This window comes from Anoplopoma fimbria, chromosome 23, assembly GCF_027596085.1.
Source record: "Anoplopoma fimbria isolate UVic2021 breed Golden Eagle Sablefish chromosome 23, Afim_UVic_2022, whole genome shotgun sequence".
Lineage (NCBI taxonomy): Eukaryota > Metazoa > Chordata > Actinopteri > Perciformes > Anoplopomatidae > Anoplopoma > Anoplopoma fimbria.
Window position 1 is genome coordinate 4659273 of NC_072471.1, and position 14386 is coordinate 4673658.

The 14386-nt window shown below is 42.2% G+C and overlaps 1 protein-coding gene across 2 annotated transcripts in view; it reads right to left on the reverse strand.

Annotated features, from left to right (window-relative positions):
- Positions 1-14057, reverse strand: part of LOC129112486 (ankyrin repeat and BTB/POZ domain-containing protein 3-A) — a 147729-nt gene extending 133672 nt beyond the window's left edge. For both annotated transcript variants that reach the window (XM_054624603.1, XM_054624602.1), the window contains exon 1: positions 13067-14057. In XM_054624603.1, coding sequence (XP_054480578.1) covers positions 13067-13931 — 865 coding nt within the window. In that variant the 5' untranslated portion in view covers positions 13932-14057. The remainder of the gene's footprint in view (positions 1-13066) is intronic.
- Positions 14058-14386: the final 329 nt, after the last annotated feature.

The following is a 14386-nucleotide window of genomic DNA, read 5'->3' on the forward strand; positions in this document are numbered from 1 at the left end:
CCTATGGTTTGGCCGGCCTGGCATGAGCTACTCTCTTGTGCTGTTAGAAGCACAGAAATATTCTCAACTTTCAGTGCTTTTTCAAATCGCTTCATGTTGTCTTCGGCTAGCATCAAAAACTTGTTGGGGAATGCGTTATTTGAATGATGGCCCTCGCTAGTATATAAATACATGTGTTGATGGATGCTTTTAGAATGGGAACGATTTCAGCACAATAAAGAACTGTTGCCCACCGTCTCTCCTTTAAGGGATCGGTTTAAGTTTAAAGTTTGAGCATGATTGATTGAAGGTCCAGAAAAGAGCTTAAATATTCAACGTTTCCTATGTTATATAATGAAAAGTTACTTCTCATTTTTAATGCGTTTTCCTACGAAAGCCAGCCACAAGTGTCAATTTTCACTCGTTACATGCATGCGGTCTTTTCAAAATAAACCTCCATCTTCACAGGAAACTACTCAGGTGGGTTTAGGCAACAAAAATACTTGTTTTGGATAAAACCAGCCTGAAACATGCATGGAGCAGTGAGGTTTGTCGCTGTAGTCACCAAACACTCCCACAGGTCCAGTAATACAAACAATCACAAGTGCATGTGTGTGTCCAGACGCCTGTTTGTGTGTCACTGGCAGTGAATCAGGATTTTATAAGAGGGCGCGGTGATGCAACATCTCTGCAGCTTCAATGTGCCTCTACTTGTCACGTCGGCAAAAAAAGGGCACAAGATGACACGTAGCAGGTCCAGCCAATAGGGCGTCACAGCAGAGTAAACACATAAAGGAAACCTCAGCGGGCATCATTTCTTATTACACAACACTGTGTTCAGGTGTGCACATGTTTTAAGAGACACTATATAAACAGAGAAACAGGTTTAGCAACAAACTGAAGTGGAAATGATCGGTGGGAAAATATTTATTTCACACACACGTACAAATTAATATTCTATCCACTCAAATTGTTCATTTTGAATTCACTAAACAAAAGGCTCTCTTGAGCTCCTTGGAGCTGATTCTTTAGTACTCAGTGTTGGTGGAGAGACACCTGTGGTTTGCATTTCATCTCAGAGAATCCTGCTCTCCATTGTTTTCATAATCCTCTTTCTCTCCCTCATAAATTATCTATTTGGACCTGATCAATAAACTGAACATAAACACCAAAATGATCCATTTATCCCCTTCAGTGCTCCATCCAAACACTTGATCTCAATATGTTGAGGTCCATATCGCTATTCAAACGCTGACATTAGCTTTTTCCTCATTACATGCCCCGTAAATTCCTATATATTATTTTTAAATGTCATTGCCTCAGGGCAGCTAAAACAGCCAGGTGTATTTTTGGTGCCATTTCATGATAGTAACCTTGAGAAGCATAGTGATTTTTTTTAGCTGTATACAACCCCCCTCCAGTCACCCACTACAGTCAATTTCTTGGAAAAGCGAGAAACCTGGTAGTTCAAACCAATCTCCCACGCATCAATGCTAAATTTAGCTGCAAGTTTTCTTATAATGATTTAGCTTTACAGCTGGTGCATGCTGTCATTTTTCTCACTTTAAAAAAAACAAATACAGCTTTCCTCATTAAGAAAGAAAACAGCATTTGTGGAGAGGACAAGAGATCAGGCTGAGATGGCATCAAATGTCTATTTAAATATCCTCGGCATTAAAAAAACAAAAGCAGTACAGGTTTGAGGAGATATGTCACCAAGGAAAGCTGGTGGGAGCAACGACGGTGCACTGATTGCACAGCGCTGAGCAGAGGTTCTCCTTGAAGCTTTCTTTTCAACGTCTATCTTGTAGCCGTTATGAAATGCTGCATGTCAGTGGGAGGAAGTGATCCGGCCTACACAATAGCAGTGAACGAAATTGCTACATCTTCACATGAGTCAAGCTGTGAACAACTCAGAATGTCAAGATTACAGTAGTGGGACTGTGTCACTGTCGCCGTTCCTCAATGAGCAGTCGTTGAGAAACAGCTTATGTAACTGTGGGCTCTTTAAAACAACAGACCAAAAAAAAATGGAGTTGCTGGCGATGGGAGTTGGCGTTTGCTCTTGTCATGTGTCAGGATTAAGTGGTGGAGTCGAAAAACAAAGCAGAACAGAGGGAGGGAGGATGTGTTCAAGTCCAAGATCAGTAGAAGTGTGGGTCTTCATCACAAAAGGGTATTCCCCTACACTGCATTACCCAGAATCCCCATCATTTGGCCTAATTTTGTGTCACCGTTGCACCAGATGGCTCTCCCCAGAGCAAGGAGCGTAATTTCCCATCGCCACCTGGGAACAGCGAGAGAACTGATCCCGCCCTCAGCCCTCGTTAATTAAACGCTGTAATGGCACGCGGCGGAAGCTGCCTGTCCTGTCAGGTGTAAAACATCAACCCTGTAACCCTGCGGCTCGGTGAAGACCAGGACCCAGACATGGACCGGGGGCTTTATTTATCCGTGTCCACTTTACTGACCAGTGCAGCATTTTATATATAATACTATGTTCTTGTTTTTAGAGGATGTTTTATTTTCATTATCAATTATTTGTCGTAATCTGAATATTTTCTTCCGTTTAAACAATCGAATTGAAGTTATTAAGCAACATGCTTTGGCAGAGCAATAACACAATATAAATTGTCCAAATGGATTTCCACAGAAAGTTCCGCTCAGCCAACGATTATCGTTGGACAGAAAAATAAAAGGGCAACATACTGTTTTCAGCGTGAGAAAATGGAGATTTTCTGCTTCTCTCTGTCTTATATCATATTAAACTGAATATATTTAGGCTTTGGACTGACAAAACAACACATTTAAAGACATCACCTTGGACTTTGAGATCTGGGATCCACATTTTACACCATTTTTGGACCGCTATAGACCAAACAATTAATAGAGAAAACATTTGTCAGATTAATTGATAATGTAATTAATCCTTAGTTACAGCCCTACTGGTGTCCAGATTTTAATTTCAGTGTAAAATCCTGTAGACTAGTTTGTCCATGTGTGGACCTGTAGACTTGAATCCACAGTGGCTTATCTTGCTGTTGACTGATTAATCAAATAGTTGTTTTACTAAGCATTACTGCATACAAACAGTGTAACACCCCATCTATTCAAACAGCTGGAATCACTGCTTTCAGTCTGTAAGCAAGAGGAGACTTGCTGTATTTAGAAGCTATTCTTGGCACATACTTTACAAGCATTACACAATTCAATGCAGACTGACAAATGATGTGTTTTTAGTAATCCCATGGATAAAAACTGTACAAAGGGGACCCACCACCACAGGCGTCCAGCTGAAAGACGTTATACGTGAGGTGCTTTTTGTGAAATCACCCAACCAGTAGAAACGCTAATGTTCAGATCTTAATCTCTTCATGATCCTTTAGAAACAACTTATTGAGCTCCTGCTCAACACTTAAATATTAAAAGTAAACAAAACAGCATTGGATGTGTTTTCTGTTCATGTCAATGCGTACTTTAAAATTAAAACACATGACAGGAGAAGTGCAGTTCTTCTCTGAATTGCATCCTGTTTAAATAGGGAAAATTATTAAAAATAAATGAGAAAAAAAATGTTCTTGTTGATTCTAGCTAAGCCTTTAATCACTCCTGCTAGAACACGAGGGACAAACTAGTGGAAGCCAAGTCATCATGTTATAGTTCGTAGTAATCTGTGCTTACCGAGGCTGCTGGGAGACGTTAGCCAACTACCAGAGTTCACATTGAACAAAAATGTGACCCACAGACATGCAGACGTACAGGAAGACGTCAATACAAAGCTACAAACCATCTAAGGTCAACTGAAGACACTCTGAGCCACCACGAGCAAAAACATAAAAGACTTTGTACACAAGGTAAAAGAGAGACATAAAAGACTTCCTGTTTCTGAAGGAAGTTCTCATGAAATGTACAGCAAAAACAAGTCGACGGGAGAGAGGAAGAAATGTCGGTTTGAAGAATGAAAGGGCAGAGATTGGTACAGCAGGGGAGAGAGGACGAGAGGAGAGAGGGAGGGTTAGGAGAGTGTGGGGAGATTTGTTTTTTTCCTGCCTTGTATGTTTAGAAGACAAATGGGTGTAATATCTGGAATGTATAAGGAAAAAGTCACCCAATAAACATTGCATTGTTGCAAAAACAAACCTGCTAGTTACACCGTGAAATACTGATTTGAGGCGCAAAGTACTAACCTCAAGGACCACCTATCGCTTTCAATATTTAAAAAGTCTGGTCATTTTCTGTTCTTAGCCGTTAGCTAGCCTCCCTTCTCTGTATAATGAGCGTCACGTATTTAAATGAGGTAATATGCACACATTTGGTGCAAAATGTACCCCTTTCAATGTAAAAAAAAAAACATGTTTCGTCCAGTTCATTGGACATTCTCAGATAGATTGACAATAAAACAATGAGCAATTGACAACAATTGCTCATGTAAATGAGCCTCATTGCAAAAAAATGAAATAAATAGTGTCTCATTTCTCATTCTCATTTTTCATGAGTTTTCCTATGAAAGCCAGCAACACGTCTCAATTTATACTCTTAACATGCCTACTGTCTTTTTCAAAATATACTTCCATTCTCACAAGAAACAACTCAGTTAGGTTTAGGCAACAAAACCACTTAGTATAGATGTAGGAAAAGCATCGTCATTTGGTTTAAAATAACTACGGAAGTGCCGTTTAGGGAAGTACAAAGTCACTTGACAAATAGATCAACGCTGACTTCTTGTTTCACAATGGGAACGAACAACGGCCTCCTGGCTGAGAGATCGCTGTTTGTTGGTCGTTAATCTCTTAATATCTTCTGTGAATCTGAACTTGAGACGGGGCGGATAGCGGTTGTAAGTGATCTTATGATGCTATCCGCGGCCGCTATCCATTCTTTGTGAATTCACAATCCTCCATCCTCCTCTATCCTATGATGTAAGACAGACAATACTGACACTTATTATTTCAACACTCCAACGACTCAGGAGGTGTTGAAATAATAAGCAAAAAGAAACATCTAGTTGGAGTCGGTGCTAACGTTAGCAAGCTAGGCTAACTGCTCAGCTGGTTTGCTTAACAGGTAAAACAAGGTAATAGAGAAATGTTTGTTGTTTTTATGACCGTCTTAGGTTTAAAGTGGCTCAGTCATGAAAGCAACGTTGGCTCTTAGATGTCAGTCAATCTCTGCCATGGGAAACGCCCACCCAGAGGCCCGAAGCATAGACACTGTCTCCACAAATATGTCCAAAAAAGCCTTTTTTTTTATTATGCACCGCAGTATTATTACAGATTTTATGTCCTCACAAGAAAAAATTGTACACACAGGAACTATCAAATTTCAGTTTGACTTGAAGAGGAAGTGTGATGGTTGAAGGGTAAGTGGAAAAATAGTCTGGAAATAAAGTCAGTGAAGAGATAAGCGTCTGTCACTTCCATTCATTTTGAAGTACAGTCTGCAGAGAGAGGTGGATGTCAACGGCATAGTGAGCACAGAAGAGCATTCAGAACAGCTATGGACATTTTCCTGATTTCATTGTATTTTTCTTCACACATAAACAATGTAAACTCCAAGAATCAGTAATAAGTGCGTTAAATAATAGCAGGGTGGGGATAATAAGCACGAGGGGGAGTTCTGATTGATGCCTGCTGCTTCTTAAAAACAAAACATAATGCTGGAATAATGCAAGTCATCTGCCCGCTGCATAATTCAAAAGCACAGGGGCTGGGTAGTAACGAGTAACAGCACCAAATTTGAATAAACGGTTGAAGTGATATGATTGCATCTCCAATTGCGTAATTGTTCTCTAACAATTGATTTGATGTAACAAACGCAAGAGGGCAATCAGTCGCCAGTTTTATTTTCGCTTCTGAGCAAATCTTTTGATGTGTGCCCACATAAAGCTATTGTTCTGCAATTGTTTTGGGACTCTTATAGCTAGAAATTCCCCTCTGTCGAGAGCATGGGAAAAGTGACCGCATGAGAAGCTCAAACAGTTTGAAGTGGCACTGCCTGTGCAACGGCCAAAAGTTCAAAAAGCAATCATGAAAAGTCCCAGAAGGACAAAAAACACTAAATGAGTGTCAGAGGATGTGAATCCTATTTTTTTTTTTTCGAACCAACATCCTCATTCCCTGTCCAAAAATAACATCCTTATTACAGAAAACTAAACATTTCATAACCAGACAAGAGCTTTACTCATATAATAACATCTGAGTCTCAAAGCCGGTCAATAGATTTAGTCATAGCGCTGTTTTCTCAGAAGTCTTGATCTTAATTCCTGACTGTAAAGAATTCCGGGAACAGCTCAAGTCCAGCTAGGTTTTAATGTGCAAACAAATATCATACTAGTACATGCTAGACAAGACTCTTGTGAGCTACAGAGCCCCCGATGCTTGTGCTTAAGGTGTGATGAAAAAGCATCATCGTAGGGTTCAAAGAAAAACCACAGGGCTGGTGCAAAGCGAGTGTACGTTGTGATAACGGAAACTTAAGAGAGACTTTGAAAGAAGGAAAACATACAGTATAGCTGACAAGATGTAACGTGGGTTTCACCGCAAATACAAACGGCCTGATTTAAAAAGCCGATTAAAGTCTCACTTTAGATTTTAAATCACTTAGTTTTTAGTGCTGTATAATGCAATGTTTTTGTAATGGCATTGGACATAAATCAAGAAGTGACAAGCAAAAAAACACCAAAAAAAAGCTCTCTGTGAAGTGAAATCAAAAGCAAAATTAAACTTTCCGCCTGACCAGAGACCATCTGGGGTAAGTGAGAAAATGTGGGAGGGGGTGGGGGTGGGGGGGTAATTTGGGTGAACTGAACCTTTGAAGCATGTTAATATCATCCAGTCTTTACAGGAAAAAAACAAAGATGCAAGTCATTTTTCAAGGAATATAGCACAAATTAAAACAGAAGTAGCACCACAACTTACGGTGCTTCAGGAGTCCCCAAAGGATATATCTGTTGAATTAAGTTTGTGTACTGCTGACAGATAACATCAAATAACACAGTATGCCCTGACAGCCGCTGTCACACGTTGTGTCGAGATCAAAGAAGCCGAGAGAATCTCCAGACTCTCAGGATGTTTGTGTTCTAATCTCACGGTGGCAACACTTCGATGTTCTGTATTTGCTAAACTTGGGACCGTACAATTATGTCATCTTGACACTGCAGCGTTGTCTCCATTGATTTCTTCCTCACCCGCCGCGGTGGATGAACCTAATCAAACACAGCTCACCTCCAACACCAATCGGCCACCTGTTGTGCCGACTTCTCACCCTTCGCACGGGGGTCAAGGGTCAACAGATGGAGCTGATTACACGAAGGAGCGCCCAGCATGTCTTTCAACATGGTCATGATCAGGGTGTGAAAAAAGCAAAGGTGAGGAAAAGGGTAAAGAGACATGAGAGATGATGATACTGCACATCCTGGTCCTTCTTTCCTGCATCGCTACCAGAGAACCAGCACACTCAGACAAAAGAAAAGCCTGTGCACACCAATGCACTGATGTCTTATTAAAGCTATGATTCAGTTATGATTCAGCAGTCACAATATTGATAACACACACAACAGCAGACAGATACAGAAGTGTGCTTAAGCTCCCTTTTCACTGTGCGGCAAAGACAGAAGTGATACTGTATTTCTCTTCTATGGACGCAACATAGAACCTATATTAAAGTGTATATATTAATGTAATGTATTAATACATTTTTTTTATTGTTCAGTCCAAGTGTAGCCCACACACATGACATATAAGTGTATTAATACCATTTTTTTTTTTATTGTTCAGTCCAAGTGTCTTCCAACTGAGGGGACTAAATGCCCACACACATGACATATAAGGTCTCTGGGTATAATGGAAAATCACCAGGGTTTTTTGATAAGATTTGCGCTTATTATTTCTTTTTTTCATTGATTCATTTTCACATGCTTATGATGCCACATTTTTCTCCAAATATGTCCATTATTTCACAGACAGTGATGTGAACTAGGGTTTCAACTACATCGTTTGTCATAGGAAGATGAACAGAACATTTGTATTTATTTTATTTATTTATATAAAAGATCTGCATTCGTTCTAGAGCCCTACCAATAAATTCACTAGGTCGATTGATCGACTGATATTATGGCTTATGAGCAGATGGGCCCCAAATGTTTTATTTGTTCTAATCTCTCATGGTTTGTAATTTGAATTAGTGTACTGTAGACTACAGTACAAATCTGTAGTGTTTTACTAGATCCATTACTGAAGTTAATAGATCTTGTGCTGCCTGTATGTTTTTGTGGGCTAAAGACAATTTTAGACATGGGCAAAGGGATAAAACGCCCCATTTGTACATATTTTCTAATTTGTTCATGTTATTTTATCCAACAAAATAAATCCAGTATCAGTTGAGTTATAATTCATAATGACTATTTCCCTTGTTGATGAGATAAACAGCCGAAAGCTGACTTGCATTCGTAAGCATGTAGTGTTGTAGGAATCTTTGTGCTGTGTTTAATGCTGTCTTCCTGATCAACCAAGTATCAAGCGTCATCTATTGTTGAGGTGGACATCAAAGGCGTGTGACGCAACAAGTTTCTTTGTCGTACTGTTCAGGAAGGAACCGAGTCAATAGAAAGTCCACGGGCCTGAACGTCTGCGGGAGACATTTTATCTGGACCACACAGACACAGATCAGATCAAACATAGCAACGTGGACTTGAACAACGGGTTTCTTTAAAAAGACGAATGAGTGGAATTACCGCCTTTGTTCTCTCCAGCTCCCTGGTGTTTCCCGGCTGCTAATTCCTTATCTTAATGACTACCACAAACGTTGATTAAAGAGAGAAGAAGCATCATGATGTCTCTGAGGGACCTGCGCCAATGCCCCCCCTTCACCACCACCACCACCACCTCCTCCTCCAGCTGACACTCCATCCTGCTTTCTCTTCCTGTACTTTACTCCCTCACAACATTAAGCATTCAACGCGCTCACTCTCCTATCATTATCTCCTCCTGACCCAATGCTTTCACCTATACACTCTGAAAAGACGGAAGCGGGTTCCACCGCTCCAATGACATGGAAGCAATAAAACCACAACATTAAGGTCCCACTCGCCCGGAGCGGAGTTATAGGTGTTTGTGGAAGTCACAGAGAAGCATATCAAAATAAATGTCAATATTTCCACTGGCCTCTAACATGGAGGAAAAACTAGAAACGGATGGAGCTCATAAAATACACCTTTGCCCCCCCGCCACTGGAAAAAGCAACTTCACATAACTTCGCAATCATTGATCACAGCTAAAAAAAAATGAACCATGGCGGATGGGTGTGGGTGCAGCAGTCCTTTGGTCTTATGAAATTACCATGACATAAAAATCCATCACAACCAGCATGCCTGCCTGGGTGCTCGCGTCTCCGCCAGAGAAACGGCAATCTGTCAGCTCATCTGCGAGTCCACCCCAAGGAGGGGGAGGGGGGGGAGGACAGGCGGAGGAAATAATAACAGAATGGACAACAAAAAAAGGCTCTGCCAGGATCGTGCGGTTATGAGTCGAGCTTATTAAAAACCACAGTGGAAAATAAATATGCAAACGCCGCGCCCGCCCTCTAGCAGCGAACACAATAAAATATGGTGTGAAAGACAGAGAGTCAAGAAGGAGGGAGAGCAGACGCCCCGCTGCTAATTTAATAGACTGACTGAAGCCGGCTATGCAATTCCATTATGTTGTGTCATCTGTCCCGCGGAGCTCGGATCGGGATCCTTGGGGGAAGGTCACGGAAAATGACAGACATAATCAGATGCGATCAAGTCATCCGGGATCCCAAATTTAAACGCCGCCCCGGCAGGTTTTTGGAAGCTGATGACCACGCTGTTTGTCTCTGACGTCACTTGTCATTAGTGGGTTTGACACGACGGAGCAGAGGGAGTCGAACATGGAGAATCCTTGTTGTGGTTTCCTTCCTGCAGCTTTTTTTTTACACACGGTATTTGTACGATATCTCAACCGAAGTGAGGAAAACTGATTTGCACCATGCATATATATTATTGTTTTTGTAAGGTTAAGTGCAACACGCATCAGTGGAGCATCATGTCAGTTGGCATTCTTAGCACAGTAGTCGAGATACCTGTCGATCCAGGAAACAAATATGATAAAACTGCTGCTTTTTTGGAGAACTGTCCTACGTCATTGCTGGGAAACAAGACCTGAGGGGTGTGACCTGAGGAGTTTATGCATGTCAGTTTGTGACCGGTGTGCAGACTAACTAAGAAAACAGTTGTTTTTTGACTCACGTCTTATTCCCCTTAAAGGCCTGTCAAAACGGTAGCTGCTTCGCTTGGCTTTAGTCATAGTTAAATAACAAACACGTCAAATAAGTACAGGTTGAGTCATAGAAGAAGACTAATGCTTCAGTTGGGTATGGAAAGCGAGATCGTCCTCCTCAGTTAAACTAACGCAGCTCTTATTTGTTCAAACAAGGGATGCATAAAGAGAACTGGATACAGCTTCGGAGGTGAGGCCCCGTGCATTTCTATGAAAGGTGCATGAAGTAAAACAACTTTTAAATATAAAATACAGATTAAATTACCCAGATCTTCCGTCAATCTTCCGCATCCATGCATCCATAGAGCAGGCACACTAGCATTTCCTTTAACCCCGCCTCTAGACCTCTGATCAGTCTTGTTCCCATTCACATAAACGGAGGAAGGAAAATAACTCAAACTCATAGTCAAAATAATTTGACTATTACATTGACAAAATTAGCTTTTTCCAAACAAGCCACCTCTTGTGTTCTTATGAATAGTGAAAGCTTTAATCATTTAAAGGCTAAAGTACTGAGGCATTGTTGGAGGCTGAGCCCAAAACCTCTTATTGTGGACGTCGAAGCGGATTGTTGGATAAATAAAACCAAATAGTTTTAAAGGCCTAAACCTAACCAGACATAAGCCACAGACTATAGGTCGACCGATAGAAAATCACTGTCTCGTTACTGTCAGCTTTGTCTGCAAAGGCTCAAAACTACACAGAGAAAATGAGAACTAACAGACAAACATGGCTTCTTGAAATGTTTTTCAAATCCTCACGTTTGTTTCCTGACTGTCACAGAGTGACATCATGCTGTTTTGTGCAAGTGCAAATTGTAGCCTCCTCTGCACCATCAGGAAATGAAGCGTTCCACATAGAAGTGGAGGGGGATGCATGACGCTGGGCTCTGCAGCCCGTCTGCAGAGAAGTACCTGTTTCTCCTCTGCGATCTCAAGACAAAGCAGCAGTCGTGTGCAGAATCTTCCCCGGGCCAAATGTCAATGTCGAATGATATTCTTAAGAAGGTGCATTGACCTGATTCAATGGTGAGAATAAAATGCTTCACAGCCAGTTTATATCTCCAACAATTAGTTGGCAAATCAGGAAAATGAATCATCAAATGTTTTGATCATCAATTTGGCATTTCAGGTGTTTTTAAAGCAAAAATTACAGATTTTGTTTGGTTTTAGCTTGGCTGAACAGTGATCAGTTTTTTCCTTCATTGTTCTCTGACATTTAAAGTCCATGCATTCAAATAATTGTTATTTTCAGTCCTGATTCATTTTATATGTTCCTTTTGTCATTTCTTTAGGGTTTAAACACGCATCAGTGTAATCTGAATTTCACAGATGCATTTTCAAACATATTTTTGTATAAAACCAACTAAAACCATCAAAAATATACAGTTGACTATGTTGTAAGAAAGTAAATATTCAAATTTGAGAAGCTTTAACCCTCCAAATATTTGGCATTTTTGCTTGAAGGCATTGATTAATCGACTTGTTGTTTTAGCTCTTAATTTCTTATTTGCATTTTGGTGTATTGAGGATTATTTTCTTTTAGGTTGAACGTGACACAGACTCAGTGATCTGGATTATAAAAAAGATCTGCATCCATGACGAGAACGTATGAGAGCTAATGCTTCTGGAACAATCTCTCAGCTCATTCACAGGACAGGTTCCCCCAAAGCATCTTTGTTTATCACATCCAATAATTTGTCACACAAGTGCCTAAAATAAAAAAAAACAACCACGCTGCAACACTTTGCAAAAGAGCTGCAATGTGGTTCTCTTGGTCAATATTGCACGGCCCCGGTTTGGCTCTCATGCTGAAGAATAACATTTCAAGTCCCTTCTGCTTTACAGCTTCAGCCAACTCATTCAGGGCTTTGGATAAGAGGGCCAGCCCACACTGACAGCTTACACCTTCTGGAGTGAGACAGTAATAGCACAACCAACGAGGCCAGAAAGCACACAACATAAACACAGAGCCTGTTTCACATATCTACCACACGAAGTGAAAAACAACCATTAACATTCTCGACTCTAATGAGAGTCTGAGTGCACAACAGCTTCAAAGACGGAGACGTTGGAGCATGTTTGATCCTTCTCCACCGTAAATACCTATTCTGACTGGAGATGCTCGGATGCCCTGCTAACCGAGATAGGCAGTTCCCTGTTTCAGAGGCAGGCCTTGAGGTGTAAGCCGAGGGTGATAAATATTCAAGGAACTGTCAAGTTCTTTTGTTTTGGGAGTGCAATTACACCAGTTAGATAAGCAGTGGTTATTACCCAACATAATTACACACTTTGTACACATATTACTTTTCCAACTTGGCACAACTAAGCAGATTATCACTCTATGCACTGCGAAGAGTGTTTTCTCAAACGAATAAATCAAAAATAATCATATTGCTTGTAAAATAAATGAATAAAACTTGAAATAGAGGGAAATGTTTGTTTGTTTGTTTGTTTGTTTGTTTGTTTGTTTGTTTGTTTGTTTGCAAAGAAAATGACTCATTTTCATCAGTCAAGGAATTGACTGAGGAATCCCATTGGGTCACCATGTTTGGTTTAAAGATGCAGCCACTTGTTTCTAGATATTTCTTGGAACACGTGGGCATTCAGATCAGCTAGTTTCATGGTGTTTGATTCCAATCATGTGGTGGATTTCACAGTGTTGACTGGATACACACATAAAGCCAGCAGGGCATGGGCCAGCAATGTGACAAAAGCCTGTCTAACCATATTAAAGCAGATCATTCCAATCCCCCAATAATCCCATAACTGGCACTGTTTTCTTGCTCTTACCACTTGAGTTCTTCCCACAGATGAGGTGCTGGTAGGGCTGCAGCAGACCCCAGATCTCGGAGTCGCTGTTGATGGCTTGCTCCAGAGACTCCAGGGTGAACTTGGGCACCCCGTTGTCCCTCTCCACCAGCGCGCTGCGCAGCACCCGGCTGAACACCTCTCTGAACAGGCTCTCCACGCAGGCAGTGAGGTATATGGCAGCATGCTCGTGGATCCTGAGGGCCACCCGACTGTCCACCATCCACCTGAAGAACTTCCCCACAGAGAAGACCAGCCCGCAGCGAGCAGACTTGCCCCTGCTGAACTTGTCCCCGGTGCTCATGTTATACAAGGACAACGCGCCGAGAGCCGCAGCGATGCAGTTCACCGAGATGGTCCAGGAGAGCACCACCTTGATGGCGCTCTGGATCTCGTGCTTGGTGCACCTGGCATAGCGCAGACTGAGCCGCTGTGCCTCCCGTGCCACCCGGACCAGAGCACGGCCGATGAGAGCAGAGAGCCTCGCCAAGACCTCCGGCGGAGGGTCTCCAACCATCAGCTCCTCGTCTCTCCTCAGTGCGCCCTCCACCTCTCCCAGGCTCCATGGCACGTCCTCCAGCTCGGTGAGCTTTACGCACTGACCCGAGCACTCCAGTATGTCCGTGTCCTCCGCCAGGACGGTGTTGACGGTGTCCAGGCTGTTCTGTCGGCTGTGCATGGATTCGGTCAGATGCCAGCAGTTGCCTCCATGCGAGATGGACTGATGCGCGTCGGAGCAGCAGAGCGACACGCTGGACGACCTGACCGAGTCCGCGGCTCCACCATAACCAGAGTCAAGCGTTAAATCCTCCAGCGTCCTCACCACTGTCTTACCCTTGCCTGCCATACCTGCACCGCATACTGTTGGGTATCCTTGGTCTCTCGATTAAATGGCACAAAACTCCTTTTACCTGCGTGTTTGGATTATTATGTATTCTTTTATTCATTTGTATTTCCCCAGCGACAGAAGGCAGCCTCTCCTCTTCTCTTCTCTTCTCTCTTCTCTCTTTCTCTTCTCTCCTCTTCTCTTCTCTTAGTGTCTTCGATGTCCACAACTTAACCTGAGAGCGCACAAACCCTCCGAGCTCCACTGCAACAAGCGCAAGAACAGGCAGGACTCCGGAGGAGAGGTGGAGCCTTGAAAGGAGCCAATCCGCGTCTCCATCAGCTTTGACCGACACTTGACAACCCCTACCTGCTGCCTGCTGCCTGCTGCCTTTGAGCAGAGCACAGGCCACCAGGTGGAACATTTCAAGCACTGATCTGACAACAACTATGCAAACCCCCATTCTGTGTTTTTTT